The sequence below is a fragment of the Falco rusticolus genome, chromosome 8, assembly GCF_015220075.1.
Source record: "Falco rusticolus isolate bFalRus1 chromosome 8, bFalRus1.pri, whole genome shotgun sequence".
Lineage (NCBI taxonomy): Eukaryota > Metazoa > Chordata > Aves > Falconiformes > Falconidae > Falco > Falco rusticolus.
In genome coordinates this window covers 12,239,339-12,265,057 of record NC_051194.1, presented here as the reverse complement: position 1 = coordinate 12,265,057, position 25,719 = coordinate 12,239,339, and the positions used below count along the sequence as shown (strand labels likewise).

General features: G+C 58.9%; 1 protein-coding gene across 3 annotated transcripts; it reads right to left on the bottom strand.

The window, feature by feature from the left end:
* Window positions 1-1,128: 1,128 nt before the first annotated feature.
* On the bottom strand, window positions 1,129-24,294 carry AFAP1L1 (actin filament associated protein 1 like 1). 3 transcript variants are annotated; one of them, XM_037398691.1, is made up of 19 exons: window positions 24,199-24,294; window positions 9,605-9,733; window positions 8,948-9,031; window positions 8,497-8,594; window positions 8,225-8,336; window positions 7,740-7,838; window positions 6,822-7,033; window positions 6,290-6,469; window positions 5,487-5,573; window positions 5,134-5,227; window positions 4,835-4,987; window positions 4,157-4,368; window positions 3,587-3,732; window positions 3,152-3,230; window positions 2,916-3,030; window positions 2,538-2,702; window positions 2,110-2,291; window positions 1,718-1,846; window positions 1,129-1,324 (listed from the first exon to the last, which is right to left on the bottom strand). In XM_037398691.1, exons 1-19 carry the CDS (start codon window positions 24,212-24,214, stop codon window positions 1,301-1,303), a joined length of 2,316 nt encoding a protein of 771 aa, XP_037254588.1. In that variant the 5' UTR covers window positions 24,215-24,294; the 3' UTR covers window positions 1,129-1,300. The 3 variants fall into 3 exon arrangements, with proteins under 3 accessions (XP_037254588.1, XP_037254589.1, XP_037254590.1); XM_037398692.1 differs by having other exon boundaries at window positions 2,110-2,288; XM_037398693.1 differs by having other exon boundaries at window positions 5,143-5,227.
* Window positions 24,295-25,719: the final 1,425 nt, after the last annotated feature.

The window sequence follows — 25,719 nt, the reverse complement described above, 5'->3', positions numbered from 1 at the left end:
GGCAGCCACTGCTGCAGGGGTGCCAAGCCCACCCCAGGCCCACCCTGGCCCATTTCACTGTGAGCAGGAGTGGTTTACCCACTGTGCTTCCCTACAGCCGGCCAGCGCCAGCATTTTTATTAAAAGCTGCTTACCTAGTTACTAACAAGAGGGCTTTGAAAGAGGGAGCTCCAAAGGTTAATTGTGGCAGTCATTAGGATGAGTGGGTGATGGGACCGCTTCCTTGTTCCCAGCACAAAAGCCTGGGTCTTTCCTTTACATTCCTGTCCCTTGTTTCTGCCTCTGCTAAATGACCTTCCTCTATTTCTCTTTTCTGTTCCTATCCTGCATTTGAAAGCACCTTTTAAAAAAAAATAATTAAACTTCCCCTCGCTCCATTTTGATCACATGCCTTGGCAAACTGACTGACTCCAGCAGCAATAGTGTGAATGCACTGTTGGCCCAGAGACAACCCTGTCCCTTGCCCTGCTCCCCCGAAAGCTAGCATGGGGCTAGGGCAGAGAGAGCCAGGCTGCCTCCAGCCTCAGCCCTTTGTGGCACTTCTAAGCTGTTTAGCAAGGTTGAAAGGTGTCCACTGTTAATCTGCTTTCAGATGCTGACACTTGAGCTTTGTTCATTCCCAGAGGAAGCCAGCGTGCCCTCACCCTTTCTGCCTGGAGGACAAGAAGGAAATATTGGACAAGGGCACTTGGTTGAGGCATAGTAAGCTTGAGACATGCGAAACCCTGAGATGAAATCCTGCAGAGCTGTGAGCAGCAAGCGGGGCAAATGATCGGCGTCTCCAAAGTATCCAGTCCTGAACAGTTTGTGAACTCCAACGCTGAGGGGGCCAAAAAAACCCAGCAAGTCCGTGGTTGCTTTGGAAAGTGTTAGTCTGACCCCCAGCATCCCCAGGATGGCACACACTGATCCTGATAAATTGGAGCACCTGCTTGGCAGTGCCACTGCCAGCCCCTGGGCTCTCCCCCATTTCCTTATGCACCACCACGGGCACACACACCTTGTGCTGAACTCCTGGCCTGGAGGAGGCTCCCCCCAGAAATGGATTTCCCAGTAGTATTCGACCTTGATCCACAAAGGACTCCCCTTTCCCACCCGCCTCCCAAATCCCCCTCCCGCCCCCTTCCCCATGGTTTATAGTGTAAAGGCAGATGGTGCTGCAGTTGGTGGGGTGTGGGAAAGCATCTCTTCCCCCATGCCTTCCCAGCACCTTCCCAGCGCCTCGGAGAAAGGGGGCTTGTAGCTCCTCCATGAGCCCCAGTGTCTGTCAGGGGCTTGGCAAGCATTCCCGCAGCCCGGCTTAAGTCTGCTTCTTTTCCCATTCCTGCAGAGCAATGAAAAAAAGCAGAGGATGAGGACACAACACTGGAGAAGCGAGCACTGAGCCGTTCAAGGGCATCCCTCCTTACTGGGGGCTTTGGACAGCTCCAACATCTTCAAAGGCTGGGGTCACTGCTGCCCCAGGCATTGTAGAAGTGCTGCTCTTCCCCCTGCCTCCCCCAGCCCTGTCCCCCCAGATCTCCCCACAAGCTGGGCTCATGCCAGCAGTGAGTGCCACTGTGCTGGGTCAGCCTGGATGCAGGGGACCCTGGCAATACTCCTTCCTCTTGGGGTAGGGAGCATCCCCAGTCCCCAGGTTTCATGGTCAAGAGGGGGGACAGGATGAAGGCCAAGATTTCTCATGGGGCCAGGGAGGAGAGGGAGAGCGAAACAGGACCTTGGCCTTCCGCAGCACGTTTCCCTTGTTGGCAGGGAGGATGGAGGGACTTCTCTTCCTCAGTTCAGCTGCACAGTTAACAGGGACCAGGTGCTCAGGGGGGTTCCCGTTTGACTTGTTTGTAGCTTCCTGTGCAAAACAGAGAGTGAGAAGAAAGAGGCCTTAGGAGACCTGGGAGCAAGGACAGCCAGGGAAAAATAAAAGCACAAACTGTCACGAAGTCAAAACTGATGTGGCCAAACCTAATTGATGCTTTGCTTCCCACCTCTGTCCACAATGGGACAAAGTAGCAGGGACGCCCCCTCTTCCCCACGTGCTGCTCCCCCTGTCACCCCAAGCACTGTTGCTGAAGGAAGCTGGGGCTACAAGAGCGAGGAAGAACGGATGCGTACCCCATTCTCAGCCTTGCTGGTCACAGCCAGCCCCAGGGCTGGCCCTCCTGCCAGCGACTGCTTCAGCCGCTCCTTCACTTCTGTCAGCTTGAGCTCCAGGTCGACGCGGCGCTCCTCCTTCTGCCGGCACTGCTCCTCCAGCTCCACCACCCGCTGCTCCAGGTCCTGCAGCTTCGTCCCTGCTTGCAGAAGCGCACCCGGCTCAGCGCCTTTGCCCGGGCGTGAGGCCATGGGGATGGAAAAGCCACCCATCGACCTGGACAGGGACGCTAGATGGAGCTGCCAGCCCGGCAGCACGCGGCAGCCAGCCCAGCGCGGCCGCAATGCCGTGGCCAGCCCAGCATCCCCATCCCACCCCAGCTCTGCAGCCCTCCCCCTGCACCACAGTGCCTTCGAGCAGCCACAGCCCTTGGATGGCACCAACCTACCCGTGCTGCCCTTCATGGCTTCCCGCAACTCTCGCTTCTCTTTCCTCAGCAACACCAGCTCGCTGCGGATCGATGCTTTCTCCTTCTCCAGCTTCTCCTTCTCTGTCAGAAATCGCCTGGCATCCTCCTCAGCCCGGTTCTTCCCGTACCTGTACTGGTTGGCATCTGCATGCACAAGGGGAACCCATCATGAAGGCTCTGGCCCCGGCTGTGCCAGTGTCACCTGCGGTCCAGCCGAGCTGGGGCAGCACAACTCATCACCCATGTGCCAGAGCCAGCCAGCCCCAGCCTGGCTGCAGACGCCCTTGGGGAAACAGCATCCTCCTGCACTGGCCAGGGTCTCCCCACAGAGCTTTGTGGCTGAGGTCCCCCACTCACTCGATGCATGCCTCTTCACTTTCACCTGCGGGTCCACCCGCCGTGACTTCTCGCTGCAGGAGGACGCGTGGCGCTTCACCTGGGCTCCTGCTGGCCGCCCTGGCTCCTCCTCGGCCTGCGGCAGGGACAGGAGGGAGAGCATGTGAAATGCCTGCAGGGCCATCACAGCCTGGCCAAGGCTCCCCAGGTCATCTTCTGCAGTGGAGGGAGAGGGCAAGCCATGGAGCTGCACTCACCTGAACTTTCTCATAGGGGACATCATCGTACACCACACGGGAGGAGTCTGGCCGGTGATCCTGGGAAGAGCTGGCCCACCTGCAGGAAGAGGGATAGGGTCTTCCGTTCCAGGGCATCCTTGACAGCTCCTCAGTGAGCCCTTCCATCTCTGAGGGATTCCTGCATTGCTCTCCCGGCTTTGCTCATGAGTGCTCTACCCTACCCTACTCTACCCTACACACCTGCTTTCCATCCCGCCCAAGGGAAACCGCCCTGCTTTGGGAACCACCAACGCCTGGGACACTGGCTCTCCCCAAGATCACAGCACAAACCATGTCTCAGCCCATGCCTTTCCTAAGGAGCACACAGGGTTGAGGGTCACCATCCCCAGCCCAAGGCTCTGCCCCCAGCACAGCCCCTCCCCAGCCCGTGGCCCAGCAGGAGGACAGCCTTACAGGTAGGAGTGCCTCACGGCTGTCACTATGTTGGCAATCATCTCCACATCCACATAGTCATAGTGCAAGGCCTCCGGTGCTGTCTGCGAGCCTGTCTCCACCAAGAGGAGACCCAGCCAGCGGCCCAGGTCTTCAGAGCAGCTTGCCTGCAGGAAAGAAAAGGGTTGGGGTGCGTGCCCAGCTCCCAGCCCCTTGCCCTTGCTCCTGCCTCCCATTGCAAAGCCCCACTGTGGAGGAGCACTCTCTGACACGAAGCATATGTGCAAGACTTAGGAGGGTCCAAAAGAAAGTACAAAGGCACATGCAGGAGGTCCCAGGCCCAAACCAGCTGCCACCCCCTGTACCCTGCCTGCTTCAGCCCTGCCAGCCTCCTCCCTGCCTCCAGCTGGCAAATACCTGTGGCTGCCCCTGGCTCACTCAAATGATGCCCTGGGCTTCCTGAATGTGAGGAGAGGAGAAAACAAGGCACTGCTTGCATGCAAGTGTTGATCATCATAGGAGATGCTCCCCCAGCTTGGCAACCCCCCCTCACTGGATCGGTGCACCCGGCCTGCCCTGCAGCCTGCTCACCTCCAGCGCAGCCACCTCCTGCCCTTTGCGAAGGATGCGAAAGGCGAAGGGGTGTTTGGGGCCCAGCCCTGGGACCACCTCGCAGCCCCGGAGGACAATGGCATTCACATGGGTCCGCAGGTCGGTGCAGTCCTTGTGGAAGTAGAGGGTGTTGCCCTTCAGGCGACACCAGCGCTCCTTCCAGCACTGGTTAACCAGGACGCTGAGGTAGCCTGGGGGGTGGCAGAGCCGAGGGAAGGGTCTCAGCGCCTGTTCAGCCAGACCTTGGGCAGGCTTTAACAAGACATGGCTGCCCAGAGGTTATGGCATGGCTCCCTACTCAGCTGGTCCTTCTGTGCCTCAGTTTCCCCAGAGAGAGCCAGCTGGGACACCCTGGGCCAGGTGAGGTGCCAGCCTAGTGCCACATAGTCACCTGGCCCTGTTTTCTGGGACACAGGTGACCCCTTGCCCCTTCCCCATGCACCACAGGAATCTGCAGACCCAAGACTGGGCAACATTTCACAGTGTGAGGCAGTGTCACAGCCATCCAGCAGCTCAGTGAGCTTGCTCCAACCCCACCACCCCTTTTACCCCTCTCCTGCCCCCTGTATAGCCAGGCTGGGGGGAAGGATGCCAGCTTCCCACTGCTCCCAGCCCCACATGAGCTGAATCCTGTCTCTGCTCCCGGCCCACACAAACCGCAGCAGGGGATGTCTTCATCAGTGGAGGAGGTCTGTGTGTCCTCAGGGGAAGGCTTCTTCTTGGAGAAGCTGATGATCCTGGTGATCTTCTTCCCTGCCGCCCGGCTCATCGAGCCCTTCAGGTCAGCCAAGCCACTCTTTTTGCCTTTCCCTGGAAGGAGAACAGGGTAGCTGTGTGCCCCTGGCATGTGTCACGGCATCCCCCTTCACTGCAAGAGGATGCTCCCCAGCTGTGGTGCACACAGCTGGCTGCCCCAGCCAGGGGGACAGCCTGCATGGCTGGGGAAGGGGCTGTACCGTGCTCACTGGGCTCTCTGCGGGCCGCTGGGGAGCTGGTCTCACCCGTCGCCACGCTGTCTGAGTCGGAGGTGTGCTTCTCCTGCGACAGCCGCTGTGGGGGGAGCAGAGCAGGCACCCCATCAGCAGTGTGCCCCTGTTTAGCCCCTAGCAAAGGCCACTATTGGCCGCTTGTCCCTCCTGCGCAAGGCTGGGGTGTCCCTGGCATCAGGGGAGCCCCATCGGTCCCACAGAGCTGCTGTGAGAATGGGAAGGACTCCTGACGCAGCACCAGGAGCTCAGTGCTCCCCCAGCCACATTCCTCAGGCTCAGCCACCACGCAGCACTTCGGCAGGGCAGTTAGAAACCATTACCTTATCCAGGTCCATCTTGCACGGCATCACCGGGGAGGTAGGGGCTTCCATCCCACCCGCTGCCGGACTGCTGGCTTCCTTTATCACCTGCGGAGACAGGCCCCAGCAGCCATTTAAAACAGACCCGAGGGCCGGGGCTACTTTCCCTAGCTCAGTACACTTCCATCTCACGGGGCTGAACCATGGGGAGAGAGGTCCTGGTCTCTGCAGGACAGGACAGCGAGCCCTGCTTGGGGCACAAGCCCAGCTTGCCTGGGGGATTGCACACACCTTGGCCCCTTCAAAACGGCAACCAGTTTTGCAGATTTTGTCAGAGGTTTTGGAAATTTCAGAGGTGAGGAACTTGGGCTCGTCGCTGCCAGCACAGACACCTCATGACCTTCTGTTTCAGTCAGGCGCAGTGTGGCTTGCCCTGGCCACGTAAAATAAACCTGTTCTCCCACATCTGGGGTAACAGCTAGGCTTGTGGTGTGCACAGAGGCTCCTTTCCCACCATGGCCCCTTCCCTGTGGCCCCCGCCTCCTGCCCCTGAACAAAGGCAGGAAAGGGCCATGGGGAAGAGAAGGAGAGCAAACATCCCCACCCCGTGGGGGCTATCAGCGCGGAGACGCCCAGGCCCTGGAAGTGGCTGGCCAGGACCCCCTCCCCCAGCTGATAAGAGACAGGAACAAAGCCCCCTTCCCCACCTCAGCCAGGGAGGTCTTGCACCCCTTTCCCAAGGCAGCCCCCTCCCCAGCTCAGCCAGGGAGGATGCCAAGGAGAGTCTGCGGCCCCCCAGGTGAAGTGTGGGGCAGCTGTGGTACCTTCAGCCACTCTTCAGCCTGCTCCTTGCTCTGCACCGCCAGCACCAGCGCCTCAGCCCCGGGCAGCGAGAACCGCAGCTCGTGCTTCTTGCGCCGCCCGTCCTTGGGGACATAGATGACGTTGCAGGTGCCCAGAGGCACCTCCATGTGTGGCTGTCGGTCCTTGGAGCTTTTGTAGCACTAGGGGAAGCAAAGAGAATTGCTCAGGGCTCAGCCAAAACCTGCCTGTCCCACTGCCGTGCTGGGCAGAGTTGGGGTCCCTCACAGGTGGCACAGATAGAGGTGGCTCAGTCTCTACAACTGCCTTGGTGGTGGAGGGCTGCAGGGTGCCCTCTCACTCCACGGAATCCCAAAAAAGGGAGCCCTCCATTTGTTTGCAAGGGAAGTGAGGGCAGTCTCTGTATGTGCTACAGGGAAGCGGCAGCCTTGTGGTGGGGTCTTGGCTTGGATAGTGCTATTTTTCTTCAGCTTGGACCCAACCACCCTCATAGCCCACCAATGGGTTTGTGTCCCCCACTAGCTCTGGGCTCACCAGCAGTTTGCTGTCCCGTATGACGGTGAGCTGCTTGGCCCACTGTCCGAAGCGCTTCTTGCGCAAGAGGAAAGCACAAATCCTGCAATCCTTCACCAGGTTCATGGAGGCTTCCTCTGACGGCCACTGGTGTGTCAGCTGCTGGCCCTTCCCCTCCTCCTCCTCCTCATCATACGACTCATAAGAGCTGCTCATTGCATCGGAGTCATTGTCTGGAAGGAAGCAGGCGAGTCACCCCGAATGGCACCCTGGGGCCCTGCCTGCCAGGCACGCTCGCACTCTACCAGGGCTCCCCATGCCCAGAGGGCTCCAGCACAGAGCCTGCGCTGGGTGCTGGGATGGATGGACTCCATGTCATCCTCTGAAGACAGCAGCACTTTGACCCCAGCCATCTCCATTTCCCTTCCAAACCAGGCAGGATGCTCGTGGGCCAAATGCCAGTCCCAGGTGCATCTATCCGAATCCCTGGGCTGGCTTATTTCTTTGCAAGGCTCAAACTTCGAAAGCCTGGATTAAACCTTCTACCTGCAACAGAGGATCAGCTGCTGGCCCTCTGCCCCACACCTCCTGCACACGGAGGAGCAGGTCTCTGCAGTGGTATCCCTGCCTTAGTCCTCCTCTGCTGTGGCAAGGGCAGCTCATGCAGGGCATGAGAGCTGCATAGGCAGGGACATCCCTTCCCCACGCTGGTGACAGACATGGCACTGACTACATCCCTTCCACAGCACAACGGCTCTGGCTTGCATGACAAACAGCACTCCACGCTCCTTGCTTTTTGCCCAGCAAAAAGCTCTCTGACGTGCAAGAGGTTCTCCAGCCTCAACCCCATGGGCTCCCAGCCCAGTGCTCAAGTCCCCAACTCGGGGCTGAACTTTGCTGAAGTTCTCCCCTCCCTGGCGAGGGCACTGGGATACCTACAGGAGTTTTTTTGCTCCCCGTTCATCCTGGTCACAGGGTAGTTGCTGTCTGCATCCTCGTAATAGCCATCCTCAATGGAGTTGGGAGGGCTGGAGCTGTCTGCAGAGGAATCAGAGGGCAGCTGGGGCTATTACACCTGTTTTCCCCCACAACCATGCTCCAAGCAGCAAGCCTGCAAGCTGGGGCAGAGCAAAGCACATCCTCCCAGGGCATCTCAGGATCGGTCCCCCCATGGCTCTGATCTCTCCACATCACGCCTTCCCAGCTGAGCTGGAGCAAACAACTCCTTGCAATAACAGCACAGCAGAATGGGAAGGGAGTGGGACTGAGCGATGCCGGTGGGAGCAGCGACATTTCCTTCCCCAGGACGAGCTGTCATGCCTGCCAAAAGGCTGCCTGCTTTGCCAGGCAGGCAGGGGGATGCAGCGGGCAGCTTGTGGGGCTCTTCCCACCCTCCTGACACCCTGGTGCAGAGTGGGACTCACTGCGGGAGGTGATGTACTCGGGGGCCTTGCCAGGGCCAAGGGGCAGGGCTTCCTCGTAGTAATCCTCGGGCGGGGGGGTGGTGGGCAGCGGTGGAGCAGGGTCCACAGGAACCTGCAGCAGAAACACCACCGGTGTTAGCCCGGCAGTGGAGAGGGTCAAGAGTCCCAGCAGCTACTGTGGTAAGGGACAGGAGGAGGTCCCAGCCCCAGCCACCGCCACCTCCCCATGCAGGTGCAGAGCAGACCTCGCAGGCTGGCATTCAGGGACTTACAGTTTTTGCCTGCTGGCTCCTCGCCAGCTCCAAGCCAACGCCATCACTGGTGTCCCCATCCTCTTCCTGCATGTCCTGGAGATCCCGCAGGTCACAATCTGCCCAAGGGTAAGCGAAGAGAGTGAAGGGAGCAGGGAACTGCCCAGCTGGCCTCCCCAGCCATGCCTTCCAGGGACCCCCATGGCCCTTCACTGGAAAGGTGCTGGGAGATGGGCACCACTGGTAAACACAGGTGGTGCATGGAGCCCCTGTGGCCAGCTGCCAAACAGCTACAGGGAAGGAGGAACAAGCACCCGGGGTGATGATGCCCACCCCAGACACAAGGCCACAGCTTTCACATTCCTTCCCTGGGGTGCCCCAAGAGCCTCTGCTGTTACCGGGGACACCAGGACCAGCACTGCACCCACCCAGTGGGACCCCTGGGCCATCACTCCTAGTTGGCCACACATACCAAACTCCTCAAAGAGAGACTCCACGAAGCTGGTGCCATTGCCCAGGGATGCCGTGTTGACATACATGTAGTCCACATCCTTCCCTAGGAGTGAGGGGGATGCCGTCAGCTCAAGGGTGGGCAGGGCGGCCGGGGTGAGCAATGGCACTCCTCCTCCCCACAAACACCAGCCCAAGGACACAGGCCAGTTCACCCCGCTGTGTCACCTCTGGAGCAGGCGTGCAGGGAGGGGAGAAGCCACCAGGGATGCTGCCCCCGCCCCAAGGAGGGCAGGAAGGTGGGGAGGCTGTGAAGCCCCAGGTGCACAGCCCTCCTGGCCTTCCAGCGGAAACCCCTGCACTCAGCAGAAACCACTGGCAGGAAGACCTCTGCGAAGCAGCGTTTCCGCAGGGAGCAGCCCCCCTGCAGCCATGGCAGGGCTGACGCCAGACTCTGCACCCGGGGCGGGGAGAAGCTGGGAAGCAAGCGTGGGGAGTAAAGTGACTGGAGGGGGCTGAGCAGGTGCCGGCTGCTGGGCACAGAGGCAGCTCATCCCTGCCCTGCAGAAGCTTTTCCCTGCCCTGCTGGGGTTTTGGCCAGGACCCCCTGGGGCAGCTGCTGGGAACACCCACTGCCCCTGGGGACAGCCACTGGGCACTGCAGGAGCAGGACACAGACCTGAGGGTGGCTGCAGCTTCTGCAGGATGGTGGAAACGGCGAGCTTCTTCTCCTGTGTGGTGGCACTCAGGTACTCATGGTCCAGCAGCTTGAGCAAGACACTGAGCTCTGGCACGAGCTGGTCCAGTACTGGGGGGAGCAGGAAAAAGCCCGTCACCCAGGGTGGTGTCAGGGTGCTGGGGTTAAGACAGAGCTGAAGGGTCTGGAATGTATGGAAGAGCCCAGGATGGGGGTCTTTGCCAGCTGGTCCAGCATGGTTGAGGTGGTGTTTGCTAAGTGCATATGTGCTCCTTCCACGCACAAGCTCTACCACTTGCACGCAGACGCTGGGATGCAGCCTGCTGAGCCTGTGAATGGAAACACCAGCTCTGCAGGTTACTGGACTGCTATCAAAGGGCTCAGCACACACGTTGTTCCATGCAGATAAAACCACACCTCTGTCTGCCCGACAGTGTACTGCTACTGGTGTCCCCCCACTGTGATGGGCACTGGGTGGTGATGGAGGGAAGGAAGGAAGGAAGGAAGGAAGGAAGGAAGGAAAGGAAACACGGATGCCATCTCCAGAGCCACCTGGCAATGCTGCCCAGGGAGACATCCTCCCACCCCTTGCCTGCTGGGGAATATTCATATGCCCCTGCTGTGCTCAGACCGCCCATGATCCCCCAGCCCAGTGCCACCTCCACAGGGTCTTCATACACAGGCTAGAGCCTTCCTCCCCACGCTCACCACCAGCAGCTCCCCTGCCCTGCTGTCGCTCTTCCCTTGTATCATCTCAACTCATCCACACTGCCCAAAGGCCACTCCACTCTTCCCTCCAGGCATGGAGTCACTGCCCCTAGGGACAGTCCCTGCCCTACACAGGCACCTGAAAGACCCCCGGGGATGGGACAGGAACTGCGGCACAGGAGGGGCTTTCCCCACCCAGCTCTGTGTTAGCTGAGCCTCAGTCCAACACACACAGCCCCAGAGACTTCCAAGAGGGTCAGAGCAGCTGAAATCTTGGCAAAGAGGAACCACACCAGAAGCCACCGCTCATCCACTTCTCAGTGTATGGGATCCCAGTACCCGCCAGCTCCTGGCCTGCTGCTACACCTGAATACAGCATCAGCCCAGCAGGTAGAACCAGGCAGGGGAGATAGGGAGAGCCCAGCAAAAAGCAGGAAAAGACGATTTACTGCAAATCACGATCACAGGCACAGCACATAAAATTGTGGGTCTTCTCTTTGATATGCTGACTCATGGGTTAGTTTTTACAAACCAAAAGCACAGTGCAGCTGTGGGGTTACCTGGGCAGCAAGGCTCCAGAACACACTTGGGTTTTTGCATATCAGAGCAGGGCTACAAAAGAAATTCATCACTAAAAGCAGTATTTATGGTGCTGGCAGCACCTGACTGGCAGCTTTGGGAAAACGTGTTGGCCAGGGATGGGAAGGATGGGAAGGACTTGAACAAGGCAAGCTCTGGACTCCAAATCTCTCATGAGCTCCCACAGCCTCAATTCTGCATGGTCACCGAGATCCTCATCCCAGGTGTCTTCCTGTACTTATCTTCTCTGAGCAGGATAAGACAAAACTAAGGTGGATCCAAAGCCAAGCTCCTGTTTTACCCAGGACCATGCACCTGCCCAGCTCCACTTGCATCCAGGGGTAGCTCCTGCAGGAGACGACCTGTTCTGGAGAGGCCAAGCTCAGGGACACCAGCAAACCTACAGCCCTGGAGACTATGGAGGGGCTGGGGGGTGTGTGTGTGGGGAAGCTGCTGTTTCTTCCAGTGCAAGCGTGAGCAGGTTCCCTTCTCTTGGCAACGACAAAAAGTCATTGCGGCACAGCTGAGGCAGCACACAGCTGGCTTTGGGTCTCCCGGGGAGGAGGTGGCCACAGAGGCAGCTCGGACATGCTGACTGATGGGGATTGCTTGCAAGGAGGGGAGGTTGTGTGCCCTGGCAGCATGGAGCATCAGGGACACCCTGCTCAGGTTGTACCTGTCCCCACTCCAGCTCCTCCGGGCTCTGCCAGGGAAAGGGGCCCAGCAGAGCAGAGCTGGGCAGCAGCGAGGGCTGGCATGGGACATATTTCCCAGGGGAAGGGCAGGAAGCTGTGCTGCTGCAGCTGATGGGATCCTCATTACCCATATTTTTTAATGAGCTTCTGCTGGGCCCTATCCAAACACCATATCCACCCTACCCAACACCCATCAAAAACTGGGCTGCTACAGGTTTGACCCAGGATTTTGGGTGTCCACCTGCAAGCCATGGCACGGAGCGAGTCTCACAGGACTGGTGGAAGCAGGCTGGCACTGCTGCGCCAGTGCAGTAAAACCAACTGCTGTTTCAAAGGTTTTTGGCTGAAGGGAAGCCCAACATGAGTGGGTTGGTGCGGATCAGCGCCCAGCCAAGATGAGCCTCTGGGCAAGGAGGCAGCGTGCCCAGCCCCAAATCTCTGCCTCCCCAGGATGCAAGGCAGGATGTGGCTCACAAGTCTCTTCCTGCCATCCCAGCTGATGGGCTTCTATCTCCACAGACCTTCTGCTTCCTCCTCCCTCCCCAGTGCCAAGCTAAACAGCAGCCTCAGCCCTTTCAGCAAAAGCAGTTTTGCCGGTGCCCATCTCCCATGGGCAGGCCAAACCAGGACAGGTATTCCCCAGGCAGGGGGTGAAGCCTCAGCACAGTTCCAGAAGGAACAAGCAAACCTGGAGAGCTGGCAGCATCCCCCAGCCCACAGGGAAGGAGAGGACAACCACAGGGGGCATGGGGCTTCTGCTCCTTGAGCTGGAAACACATCCGACAGCAGACAGGCAGCCGTGGGACCTAGGTCCTGGTGATGGTCTGCTTGCTGCCCCCCTCCAGCATGCACCTACCGGGTTGGGGACCTGCTGTGGCCATATGAGAACCTCATGTGCATGATGAGCAAGGGCGAGGACTCAGCTCCCATGGCCCTCTCCTTGTCCCTCTGCAGAGGCAGGAAGGGAAGAGGGGAAGATCCTCCCTGGGATGTTTGGTGCTGCACAGGCTCCTGCTCAGCAGTGCGGTGGTCTCAAGGCCAAGTGAGCATCTTCCCCTGAGAGGCTTGGCAGGGCAGGGGACCAGCAAGGAAGCAGCTGGAACAAAAAGCAAGATGCTTCCCTGTCTGCCCAGTGCCTGCAAGCATCTCGGAGACACCCATCTTCCTGCTGCCCTAGCTCAGCAGGCTCTCAGCTGGCCATGAGCTCCCACAGAGGAGATGAGGACCATGCACATTCCCTACATCAGCTTCCCAAAACACACAGAAACCTAGGCCATGGCGCTCACCAGCATCCCCATCCCCTGCTGTGTTCAGGACATCTCCCATCACAGCCACCAGCTCTTGTGTCAAGGCTTCAGACCAACAGAGGGCAAAACTGCAAGCAGATTGCAATTAATAGTGACAAAGCAGGTGGCATGTGTGGCGAGGAGACCTTACTGTGCACAAGAAACGAGAGTGCCTGATAAGTGAGGCTTGTCGCCCGGCATGGCAGGCGGGTGAGCTCATCCGCAATGCCCCAAGCGCCAGCTCTGAGCCGGGGCGCACGGAGCACGGTGCGGGGCGAGCACTGAAGGCGCCTTTGTTTCCCCCCAGCTGAGCTGTCCCCTCCATCTCCCTTGTTAAACATCCTCCAAAATACAAGGGGCGGGGGCGGGGGGGGGGCAGTCAAAGAGGCCTGTGATCCCAGGAGTGTGCAGAGCCTGCTGAGCCCAGCCTCTGCCTGGGGGAGTGGAGAAAGGGAAGGAATTAATTTCCTACGCTCGTTAGGCTTCCAGCCTAAATAAGGTTAATGGGGTGACTGCAGGAAGCAAGGGGAGATTGCTTCAGGGTTGCTTTGTGGAGGGGAGGGGAGGGGGGGGCCACTGTGACCAACCCAGGGTCACCTGGAGATGAAGGGCCAGCACGTTACTTCTGCAATAGCTGGCAGGAGTGAGCACAGACCCCGCACCAGCGGGTATTCGTGCCCACGCCACGGCGGGCAGGGGACTGGGCTCATGTGCTGACGGTGGGTGCTGGTGTCAGTGCACAGCCCTGCCCGCAGGGGCTCTGGCAACCTCTGTGTGAAACCGTGGAGCCCAGGAACTGAGGGGACAGCAGGACATCAAAGGGCTTCTGGGGGGAAGGCAGCATGGCAGAGTGGCTGCAGGCGCTGAGCAGGTGATGCAGGCAAAAAGGGACCTTGCGTCCCCCACTTGCTGAGCCACTGCCTCACTGGTGGGACACCTCCAGCCTCGAGCCTGTCACTGGTGCTAACAAATGGCTTCCACCTGCTGCTTTCTTCTGGAGCTTCTTGCAGCTGAAATCTTGTGGGGTTGTACTGTTCCGCTGGGCTCAGGCTTCGGACACGGACATTGCAGGACAGGGAGAGGCACCAGCATCCCCTTCCAGAAACTCACTCCACTCCACTTCTGCAGCCTGTTTCACTGCCGTGGCAGGATGAGGAGGTGTCAGTGAGGTCTCTGAGCCTGGTAAGGCCAGGAGCTGTGGCAGCAGATGGCTTTAGCATTAGCTAACTTGGGCTGGATGGGCTGGGGACCCAGGGCAGCTTTGCTGGGATGGGGTGAGCTGGGTCACCAGCACTAGGATGCTGCTGCCGTTCAGGACAACAAGGCAGCATTTCCTCTGTTGCTAAAGTCTGCCCTAGAAGCAGCACCAGGCATGTTGCTGGCAGAGGAGCTGTGTCCCCTCCAGCACCCTACCACCTCTCTCAACTCTGCACCCAGGCCAGCTCTATTTTCAGACCCCATGAGCACTCCCCCGCCTCAGGGACCTGCTTCCACAGCATGGAGATAAGAGGCTGGGTGTAGCCTGCAGCTGCAGAGCCCATCTCCCCCTCCCTGGCCTCTGCTCCATCACAGGAGCAAAAATCAGGACTTGCTCCAGCAACCTGCAGAGAGGAGGAAGAGGAGGAGGAGGAGGAAGAGGCTCCAGCCAAGCCAAAGCAGAAGTTTCCTGCTGTACAGACCCAGCTTTTGCAGGGGGAGGGATAAGACAATGCACGTGGAGCTGTCACCCCAAGCAAAGCTGGTCTGCAGCCTGGAAGAGAGCCCCGAGGAGGGGAGATGCTGTTTCACAGCATCTTAACGCTGCGAGGCTGCTGCAGTGGGAGATATACTGGGGCCCCTGTCCTCTGCCTGCCCCAGCCATGCTTCCTCCAACACCAGGTGAAGGCTGGGGTTGGGGGGGGGCAGGGGGAAGTCGGATGCTGGATGTAACAGCCATTGTTTGTAACTAAAATAAAAACCAAGCAAAAATAAATCCTTCCTGTTGGTGCGGGCAGGGCCCTGGGACACTGCTGCCTGCGCAGGGCTGCTTTGAACCACCACCAGCAGTAAACAAACGTTTATAGCTCCTGGGATGCCATAAATAGGTGGGGAGTGGGCCAGGGAAGGGGGCATAGTCAAGGGCTACCCCAGCACCCAGTGACAGTGGTGGAGGCGCCCCAGCCCCAGGAGGAGCCCTGCAGAGAAGTCACCTACCCTGTGGGACAAACAGACCCAGCGCTGCAGGAGTTGCTTGCAGCACACAAACCACTCTGACCTCTCCACAGGCTGATGTCGACCCACTTGCAAGAGCCACCCGGGCGCTGGGACGCGCCTCCATACCTCGCTGCCTGCCCCCAGCCTCCTCCTGCCCCCAGCACGGGCTGTGGGCATCACCAGAGGGATGATGCCCGAAGTGGGTACTGACAGCCCCCTCCAGCCCCAGCATGCTGCTTCCCACCCCAGCAGGGCCAGCGTTCCCCAGCACTGCTCCCCGAGGAAGGCCACGGCCTCCCGAGCTCTTTGCTGAGCTCCCGGGGCAGTTCCTGTTCCCATACCCATTCCTAAGGAGGTTTCTTTCCGATGGGGAGGAGGCAGGCATGCAGCCGGCAAGGAAGTGCCTCGGCGGGGGTGGCGCAGGGCTCCCAGAATTGTTCCTTTGTGCAGAAGACAGGAGGACAAACTTGCTGCCTGCCTGCACCCTGCCTGCAGCTACCGCTCCTCTGGTGCGGGCAGGAGGAGCGCCCTGCCAAGCAGGCAGGAGAGGGGCAGGGCAGCGCTGAGCCCCTGGGAGGTGCCAGGGGCAAGCAGGGCATCCCTGCCAGCCAGGCTCAGCTTCCCAGCCAGCCATCACCAGCTGGGTGTGGGGCAAACTGGGATGACTGGGATGGGCTGGTGGGGCCAGGGGTGCCAGCCTGGAAAGTACCTCCTCCTCCCAGTGCAGCTGCCCCCATACAGCTACGGAGCAATTTGGTGTGCTCCAGCCCGGAGGGTTTTTAGAGAACAGCCAACTGTGAATGCTCACACTTGGGCTCTGGCAACATCCCGTAACAGTGGAAGATTTGCTAAGGGGCCACTCAATGCACATGAATCATCTCCTCCCTGGAAACAAGGGCCCCTTGAGTGGGGTGGATGGGGGAAGCGCCTCTGACTCTGAATCCAACAATGTCAGCAGGAGCCTGAGTGCTTGGGGCTGGCTCCTGCATAGCCAGGAGCCCTCCACCCCTCCTGGCTCTCCAAATGCCCCAGCTGGTGCCTCTTCTCACCCCTCGCTGTGATTAACCCCCTTGCTGTTAGCCCCAGGACCCTGGCAGATGTCCCTGCACCCCAGCAGTTCCCAACTCAGGCGTTGCAGCATCCCTGAATGTTGCACAGCACAAGGTGAGCTCAAACCTTTTAACTTGAACCCCAACCTCCCAGCACCTCGCTACCACCTCCCCACAGCACACCCAGTGCCCCGCCAAGCCAGGCTGCAGCAGACAGGGCAGGGACACACACATCCTGGGGCTCTCAACACCGTGACCTTGCAGTAACTAATATCCTTAGCTGATAACCTTGGCAAATCAGTCCCGGGAGATGAACGTGAAACCTGCTTGCTCAAGGAAGCAGAAGGTCCCCCCGCCAGCACTCCCTCACAGTGCAGACCCCAGCTGGCTTCCCCCCTTACACAAAGGAGCCCGCAGGGTTTGCAGGGCCCCCCCATCCTGCTTCAGCCCTGGGAGACAGGGAGATGAGCAACCAGAGAGCTTAAATAGCAGGAAGACTGCCCTGGCTGTGCCTGCTGAACCTCCTTCATCTGCGGCCCCATCTGCTCCAGATGCCCACCCCGATGCTGACACCAGTTTGGGGAGGGATTCCTTTCCTAGCACAGCTCCAGTGGCACGGCCAGCTCAGCCACTTTCAGCAGTGCTTGTGTGAAGGGTCCTGTGTCTGGCCCAGCTCCTTTGCCAGCAGTAGCTCATCTCCTCAGTATAAATAGCTCTGCAGAAAGCCTTATCGCGTGGCCCTGCTCCCAGCAGCTTGCCTGCTCCAGCAGAGACCAGCCGAGAAGCAAGTCCAACCTGGGGCCAAGCGGCAGGGCCACCTCTCAGCCAGGCTCTCCTCAAGTCTTCCTGCTTCACCCTGGCCCTCTGCACAGAAGGGGTTTCTCAGAGTCCACACCACATCCCAAAATGGGGAGAGGAGCAAGGGGAGCTGCAGTGCATGCCTGGGGTTGGTGCTTTGCCCAATGCACCCAGCCAGGTACAAGGGAATCAGACACAGAAGCAGGACTCCAAACATCCCTATCCTAGTGCACTCTTTTCTGGAGAAGATAGAGTTCCACATCTTCCTCACAGTCTTAAACTAGAAAACAGGAGTCCTGAATAGAAAGAAGTGTAATTACAGGCTGACAGAGCTTGCAAAGGGCAAAGATTCCCACCCACACTCACGCCCCTGCCAGCTCACACATGGCAGAAACCATTGCTCACTGCTGTGGGGCCAGTCAAGCCTCTTCTCTATAAAACTGGATTAAAAGAGAAGCTGGAGGACAAGGGGATCATGGTAGTTCCCTTCCCACCCAGCCCTCTGCCAGCAGCCCATCCCTCGCAGCATGGCCCAGAGGGAGGGGTGCTGCTCTGCAGCTGAAGCCCCAAGCTGGGTTGAGGGTCTCCTGGTGATGCCCACATGCAGAGCATGGCTTCAGGTGAAAAATCTCCTGCTCAGCTCCAGCAACCACATGCCCAGTGCCGTAGCCTTCCCTGAGGGCTGCAGCATCCACACCCGGCGTGCTCTGCTTGGTGCCCCAGTCCCCTGGGGCAGTGACTCACAGAGGAGTGTCACCTCCCCAGGGAGCCCCCAACACAGCCACAGGGTATCAGAAGGGCCAAGGCTCTCTGAACTGGTATGGTTGCTGGAAGAAACACCCAGGGCAGCCCTTGCTGGGCTGCAGGGTACGTCCTTCCTCACAGCAGCTTGCATCAAAGCAGAGCAGCTTCACAAGTGGTACAGGTAATAATTAACAGGCTGATTAAATTACCCACAAACACCTTCTGTGACCCAGGCAGATAATGACCCTCCAGTGCCCCGTACTGCAGCAGGACCCCTTCTCCAGGGGCTGCTCCCCCTCTGCTGATGGCTTAGCAGCCCTTTCTTCACCTCTTGGAGAAGACTCTGGTGGTTTGCTTTAGCTCACCAAAAGCAAACTTTACCCCTCTGACCTAAAGAGGCTGCAGCTGCCCCCACCCCGGAGGAGGAGGAGGGGGTGGTTTCTGAATCGTCCTTTCTTACTGCCGAGCACAGCAAGAAGTTGAGCAAATAAAAGCACCTAAGTGAGATGCTGCTGAGTGACCCTGTTTGCATCCCCAGGCAGGGCACTGGCAGCCTCCTCCCTCTGCCTGCCCTGCACTCCTGAACCTCAGGGGGCTCCTAGCCCCAGGAGTATGAGTTGTTTCCAGCCACAGCTCAGCCCAGTCAACACAATTAGTCTACAAATAAATGTGGAACAGGTTCAGTACTTCCAGGCTATGCTTCAAACCTCAGTGCCAGCCTCAGTGAGCGTATGGCAGGATGCTCTGCTGGGCCAGCCAGGGAGCTGGGCTCAGAGGCTGCTGGCTAGAGAATGTGTTTAAATAATGAATGAAAAAGAGAGGTTTGAGATGCCCTTTAAAGGAATAGTCAGGCAGGGGTGAGACCTGCTGAGTAATGTATAAAAAACAAGCTTCAGGCAGAGGGGAGATGTTAGGATTAGTCAGAACCCAGAATAAACTGTGTGTTCTCCAACCAAAATTTTGGTGTCGGCCTTTTCCAAACAAACTCCACAGCACAGACAGCAGCAGGTTGGCCTGGGCTCGCCTCCAGCATCAGGAGAGGCCCTGGGACTGGTGCCACAGCCCTTTGCCCATCCCTGTAGCCACCGTCGGCGGCGGGCAGAGCACCGGGCATCCTCCCTGGGTCATACATTCCTGCCTGCTGCTCTCTTGGAGCTGGGGGTGACAGCAGCTCTCACCTTTCTGTAGCCCTTCATCTCCACCAAACCTCAGTCTCCAGGACAGCAGGAATTACAGCTAATTGCAGGCATGGTGCTGGGAAGGGAACCCACTGACTCAGCACCCAGGTGCTGATGACGGCTCTCCTGCAGGCATGCCCCCCCCACTGCCCTGCACCCAGGCAGGCACGGCCACATTACCACCCAGGGCTGGGTGGGTCCTCCAGCCCCCCAGTCTCAAAAATGGACACCCCAGCCCCACTGACAGAGGTGAAAAGCTCGCAGCATCCCAAAAGGCTGCTCTCTGTGTCCTGTACATCCCCATTCCCTGAAGCACAGATCCAAAATATCTCGGATGCAATACCTAACCTGCAGGAGCGAGACGTGGGGAGGCTGGTCAGGGAGACACATTCTAGGAAGAAAAGTTATACGAGGTGGTTGTGCCTTGACCCTCAGAAGCAAAGGGGGGTACAGGACCCTCACCTAGGAGGGTCTGGGCAGGGATGACATGGGATTTGCAGGAAGGAGCTGGTGGATTAGCCACCAGCCAGCTCCACTTTCCCAAATGCTTTCAGCTGCATTGCATGATGTGGACCCCTCTTTTCAGAAGCAGTGGGAGGAGAAACCACAGACCCGCTGTGGGAGAAATATCTCCACAGAGTCAGGAGGAGGGAGACTAGCATCCAGCTTCCTGCGTTAGCATCCCTGCCCTGCCCCTGGCAATGCCCAGGAGCTCGGGACCTGTGCTGGGCACTAGTCCCCCCTGCCTGGCAGAGGACCGGGACCCTCGCAGTGGCTACCTCAGCCCTGTCCCTGCAGGAAAGCGATGTTCCTGAGCCAGGGCATGGCAGAGGGTCTCTGCATTTGGGGGCTGGGGCCGTGCTGCCCCGGAGGACCCTCGGAGGGCAGGATAAGTGTATTTTCTCAGCTGAGAACAGCCCTTCCGTTTCCTTCCCTTGCCCAGCTCTGCCGGGAGCATCAGGTGCAGCAGCAAGGCCACCACCGACAGCAGCGTTTCCTACCCGCTTAACCCCTGCGGGGCGGGGGTGGAGAAGCAGGAAAGCCAGTTTATCCCCACAGGAAAGAGGACAAGCTTGAGCACAGGGGAAGATGTGACTGGTCTGGTTATTGCCAATGGCTCCGTCAGTGCTGGGACTGGTTCACCATATCTGCTTTTAACTCCAGGACACAAAAGCCAGCTATCAGACCTGTTGCTACCTACCTTCTATTCCTGGCTCTGTCCTTTAAAACCTCGGTTTCCCAAAGTATAAGATGACACTGGGACCACATAAAATGGGAGGCTGAACCCAATGGATGAGGAGCCAAAAAGGGGCTGTTCCCCCATCACCGAATTGGGTGGGTTTAATGTTCAAAAAAACCCAGAAGAAAGTCAAACTCATTCTTCAAGCTGCTCCTTACACATCTCCTGTTAATTGCCAGCTATCAGAGAATACCAGCGTCTCCCAGAGCTTCCCCTTATCACTTCCAGGATCACATGCACATAAAACCCACTTCAAACAAAAAAAAAAGTATTTTGAGCATGGAAATCCCTTGCAGCAAAGATCTGTTTTCGTTCCAAACTGTTACGAAATGTAAGAGAGCCTGCCTTTGATGCGATGGGAGGCATATCAGGAGCAAAAATGGAAGGGAGTGCAGCAGCCATGCTGCTGGGGGGGGGGGGACACGGGATGGGACACGACCCTGGGGGAGGGAAGGCCAAAGAAGTTATTTTCATCCTTCCCCACTGCGGGGGCTGCAGATTGCCAGCACAGCATCTGCAGAGGGACCTGAGCTCTCCGAATGCCTCTGCTTTCAGCGCCGCAGGGTGACAAAAGACAGGCTGCTGGTGGCTGCGTGGGTGCCCTCACCGCGGGTGGCAGGACCTGCTCTATTCATCCCGCCGGTGCCCTGGCAGGGGGTGCCAGCCCCTCGTTCGTATGGCGGTGGGGCTGGGCTGGCAGAGACAATGCAGAGCTCCTTGGGAGGCTTCCAACCCAATTGTCCTGCTGCTGCCCTGGAAGAGTGACATCTAATAGATATTTTGCAGGGCTGACAGTTGTGTCATTAATTTTAAGGTTCCTTATATCCAGAAGATGTGTGTTTCTCAGGGGAGAGCTTTAGCTGTGCCAGACCGGATAGTAGCTGGTGTAGGGAAGGGTTAAGGGGTTAGGACTTGAGCCTGGGATGCCAGAAACCACTTCAAGCCTTCACTCTGCTAAATCGTTATCTTCTGTTCCCAGCAAGTTATTTGGCTACTGAACAACAGGCAAATCTTGAGTCCAGCCCAGTTTTCGCTCCTTGTCCTCCTCTGAAGAGCCTTCCCACTGTTTGAGATGAGACAACTTTTTCAAAACCTTAAACAAAGTTTTCCTGGGCTGGGATAAGAGCTACCCACCGGCTGCAGGCCAGGGGATTTCAGGCACATCGGGGCTCGGTGCTGCTCCATAGCTAAGGGCACGTCAGCCTTGCAGCTCAGCACATTTGTGCCGGAAAACAGCATTTCCAGGTCAAGAGCAAACGCGGGAAAAAGGCAGGTTTTCCAGACAGCTCAGGCAGATAGGACAGTCCCCAGGGTCCCTGGTTGGAGGACACTACCCCTGCAGCAGTCACTAAGGGCACCAGCCTGCTCCCTCCCCTCTCCAGCAGTCCCTGACACAGCAGGCATCTGTGATGCGCACAGCAGGGCGGGTCTGTGTCCCTCCAGAGCAGCCAGGCTGGCTTCAACAGAGATCCAGTACCTACAGTGAGACCCATTTCCCCCTGTTAAGTTCGGCCTTGCACACAGAAGGCTATCGGAAGATGCAGAGGGGCAAAGAACTCCAGTGCCTTCCTGCTCTGCTCGGCATCAGCATCCCTGGGGCTGCCCTCCCACCCAGCTTTGCTTGGCATGGTGGGGCCAGGGCAGCCTGCGGTGGGCTCAGCCCCCTTCCCCACACGCTCCCTGGCTATAAACAGGCGGTGGCCTGGGCAGCTGAGTTTTCAGCGGAAGGAATGGCTGCAATGCGGGGGAGAGCTCAGCACTTGCCTGGCGCACTAACAGCTGGCCCGATCTGTGTTTCTCACCCACTGCACCCCCTTCCACTGGGCTATGTTCGCAGGGCGGGTGGGATTCCTGCTGCCAGCTCGCAGGCAGCAGGTCAGGAATGATCTGGCCTCCCTCCCACCAACCCCATGGCCTCCCCATTCCTGTGGGCAAGCTGGAGCCAAGTTTATCCCTGACACATCTCCACTGGCTTTGCTGGATTTAGACCCCAGATAAGTTTGGTGCAGGACCTAAATTCTGGTGGCACAAAAGGTCAGGGAAAAGTCACTAATGATGAGAAGCCATGTGCAAGCACAGCCCTGCTAGAGCAAAGGCTCCTGGCACAGATCACCTCCCAGATCACACATATATGCATTTCTCCATCAGCACAACCTGAAACAACTCCACAAGCAGTTGAGGGCACCAGTTCCCCTGGTTAGCTGCTGGTGTAGGCTGAGCCCCACACGAGGTGCTGCCCAGCCTGCTGAGGAAAGCAAGCAGGCTCAGATGGAGCACAGAAAGTGATGAAGAAGCTGGCAGATCTTAAAGCAAGAGCAAGTTAGGATACATGCAGGGCCTGAGCAGAGCTCCAGGTGAAGGAAAGGGGCTGTCAGCAGGCAGAAGCTGGGAATGGGGCACAGAGCTCCTACCCATCATGAGACCCAGCACCCCTTGTGCTGGGAAAGGGAGCCTGGTGAGACCCCCACACCTTCCCTCCATGAGCCACAGCCCCCCAGAGGGATCCAGCAGCTCTGCGTGACGAGCAGGAGGGTCTGGATGAGGTTTACATTGGCAAAGACCTATCCAAGTGCCAACTGCAATCCATTACAAGGCTCAAAGCAAAGTAGGCAGGCACTGCTGCTGCTACCATAGCAGACACCAGTGAGAGGGATAAAACAGCAGAGCAGCTTTCCCCATGGAGTGGCCACACCATGCTCTCCATCTCTGTGACAGTCCAGGATGGTTTCCACAGCATGCCGGGCACCTCCTGCCCTTTCCTGCAGTGAGGTCCCAGGTTTGATTTTTAGTGTGGGCTGGGATGCAAACAGGGTAGACTCCCACCAGTTTGTACAGCAGAAGAATGGGGAAGCCAAGACCATCTGCTCTCTCCCCATCAAGGGGGTCTTCTGGGGCCTTCAAGGACAGCTCTGGCATTGCATGTCTTTTGACGACAATCCCCCTCCTGCAGCAGCACCCTTCTGAGTTAGCAAAGCCACCCTGTCTTGCTGGCAGGCAGGGTGAGCCACAGCCATGGGGGAAGGCTGTCCCTGTCACCGTCGTCCCTGTCCCCTCCTGTGCCGCTGGGCACTGACACCGCTCTCCCAGCCCTGACACCACGAGCTGCAGCCCAAGAGTCAAACTCCTCATGACTGTGCTTCCACTGCGGAAACACCACCCCATCCTTTTACATCGGGAAAGGGAACTCTTGACCCTCGGGTCTTTCTGGTGCTGACCCAGAGCTGCAGACACAGCACTGCCTGAACCATCCCGGGACTGAAGCGTGGTCCAGCCCACAGAGCTGGAGTGATGCCCCTGGCCCCCGTGTTATCATTTCTGGCTGGTGCTTCTGTAGCACCTGAGGACTGATCAAGGGCCAGGACTCCCAGGCCACACCATACCACCACCTGCGCCTCCTCTGCAGCCCAAAGCCACTGTTCAGCAGCAGCAAGCAGCAATGCCCCCAAAAGCCTTCCCCTGCTCCCTCCAGGGACCTGCCAGCTCCAGCAGAAAGCCAGGACCTTCTCTGCAAAGTTGGCCCAAAGCCCTGGCAGGTTTATTCATATCCCAGATCAAAGCCTAACAGCTACGTGAGCCCGATGCCACAAGCTGAAGGCAAGAATCACACACGTGGGAATGCAGCCGCTTCCAAGCAGGGTGGGGATCAGGCCCTCCATGGCTTTACGAGACCACCAGCATCTTCCCCAGCTAGGGAAGCTCTCTGGATCCAATCAGCTCCATCTGGAAACACCAGTCACCTCCCTTTCCACAACCATAATTTTCCCTAACAAGCGCTTACACCCCATAGACTTGTTTACGAGACACCAGCTTTTCACCCATCTGACCAGCAAAGGGAAACTGGCACCAGTTCGTGTCCCAGCTGGCCCTGCCACAAGGCTCATGGGGGGCGAAAGCACCCAGGTGGCAGGGTCCCACATCGATCCGGTGAGCTGCACTCACTCGGCTGGGAAGGGATGTGCGACCCCCAGCTCCCCGGGACCGGGACCGGCATCCCCTCTCCACCATGCCGGGTGTGCTCCACCCCGCACGGCAGGGTGAGGGGATGCCGGTCCCGGTCGAGGTCCCGGTCCCGGTCCCGGTCCCGGTCCCGTCCCGGTCCTCCTTACCGCTGAGACGGTCCATGGTCGTGGAGCCGCGGGCAGCACCGGCCGCCCCGGGAGGCGCGGGCGGGCGAGTGTCACCGGCAGCGGCCGCCCGGCGGGGCCGGGTCTCGGCTGCGGGGCGGCCAATGGCTCCGCCCGCCCCTCCCTCGGTGCACGGCAGCGCCGAGCACCGGCACGGCCCGGCACGGCACCGGCGGGCCGCCCGGGGTGTCCCCGCCGCCAGCGGGCGGCCGGTTTGTCCCCACGGCTGGTGACGCCCCGTGTGCAGCACCCACCTCCCTCCAACCCCTTGCACGGCCGAGGGTGTCCGGGGGTTCCCCCCCACCCCGTGCATCTCCCCCCGGTGCTGCCACACACCGGGCACTGAGCACCCCCAGCAGCACCGGCAGAATCTTTCGCGAAGGGTGCGGGGCCAGTGGCAGCCACGTCCCCCCTGCCTGCCCACGGGGGTTGTTGCTTTGGGCAACTTCAGTTTGGGCAAAGATCCGGAGCAATTTCCCCCATCTAAACGCACAGGGGGTGAGCAAGCACAGCTCCCCCTTCCCACCCCGCTCCCTGTCCCTGCGCCCCCCCAAAACCCCTCCTGTCTGCTCCCTCCTGATGTCCCTCATGTGCCCAGTGTCTCTCTGGCCATGGTGACAACCTCCCCAGCAAGGACCGTAGGGGAGACCTGGGCTTGGGAGACACACGGGGAGTGCAAGGGAGCATCCCGTGGGTGGGCAGCACGTGGCAGCGGCCTCTGGCACCCCCAGGACAATTTCCCGCAGCCTCAGGGCTGCGGCTGAGCCCTCGGGGGACAGCAGGCTATGACAGAAATGGGATTCGGTTTCACACATACCCACTTCTCGCTTGGGAAAGCAATAATCGATGTATTAGATGTGCATTAGCAACTGACCTGGAGGGATTCCCCATTTGGGGCCCTCTTAGCCCAGGACAGTTCGGAGGCGGTGGCCCCTCTTGTGCCCAGCTGGGAGCCAGCCCTGTCGTGCCCTCCCAACCCGGAGCCTGCTCCCTGCCCGGCTGCTGTTGGCTGGTCCCTCCCTGCTGGATCAAGCCCCCTTTTTCTCCTGTAACCCGGGGCTGCAGCCAGGGCACGTGGCACCCACAGGCCCGGGCTGCCAAGGCTGCCGCACGCCAGGCTCTGGCTGCTTTGTGGTGGGGACTTACAAACAGCCAAGGGACAGCATGGGCTGAGGCAGCACCGGCTTCCAGGGCAGGAGCTAACGCCCCCGCCGCTGCTCGCCCCGTGCAGATGGGTGCTCTCTGCACACCTGGGGGCAATGGGAGCCTGTGGGGGTCCCACAGGGTGTCCACTGGATGGCACGGGCCAGAGAGGCTTCATTAGCTCTGAGAGGTAGCACTGGGCCCTGCCTCAGTTTCCCCATCTTTGCCATGCAGGTAATTGTGGGGAAACAGTTGCTGTCCATAAAATGCTTTGAAAATGAAAAGACTCCCACTGTTGTGTTATTAATAATAATAATCTCCAGGCTTTATCACTGAAGCTGCTGCTGGAAATGGAAGTTT

Coding starts and splice junctions, on each gene's coding strand:
- AFAP1L1 (XM_037398691.1), bottom strand. Junction 1,847..2,109: donor CCAGCAAGGCTGAGAATGGG/GTACGCATCCGT, acceptor TGTTTTGCACAG/GAAGCTACAAACAAGTCAAA. Junction 1,325..1,717: donor ACGTGCTGCGGAAGGCCAAG/GTCCTGTTTCGC, acceptor ATTGCTCTGCAG/GAATGGGAAAAGAAGCAGAC.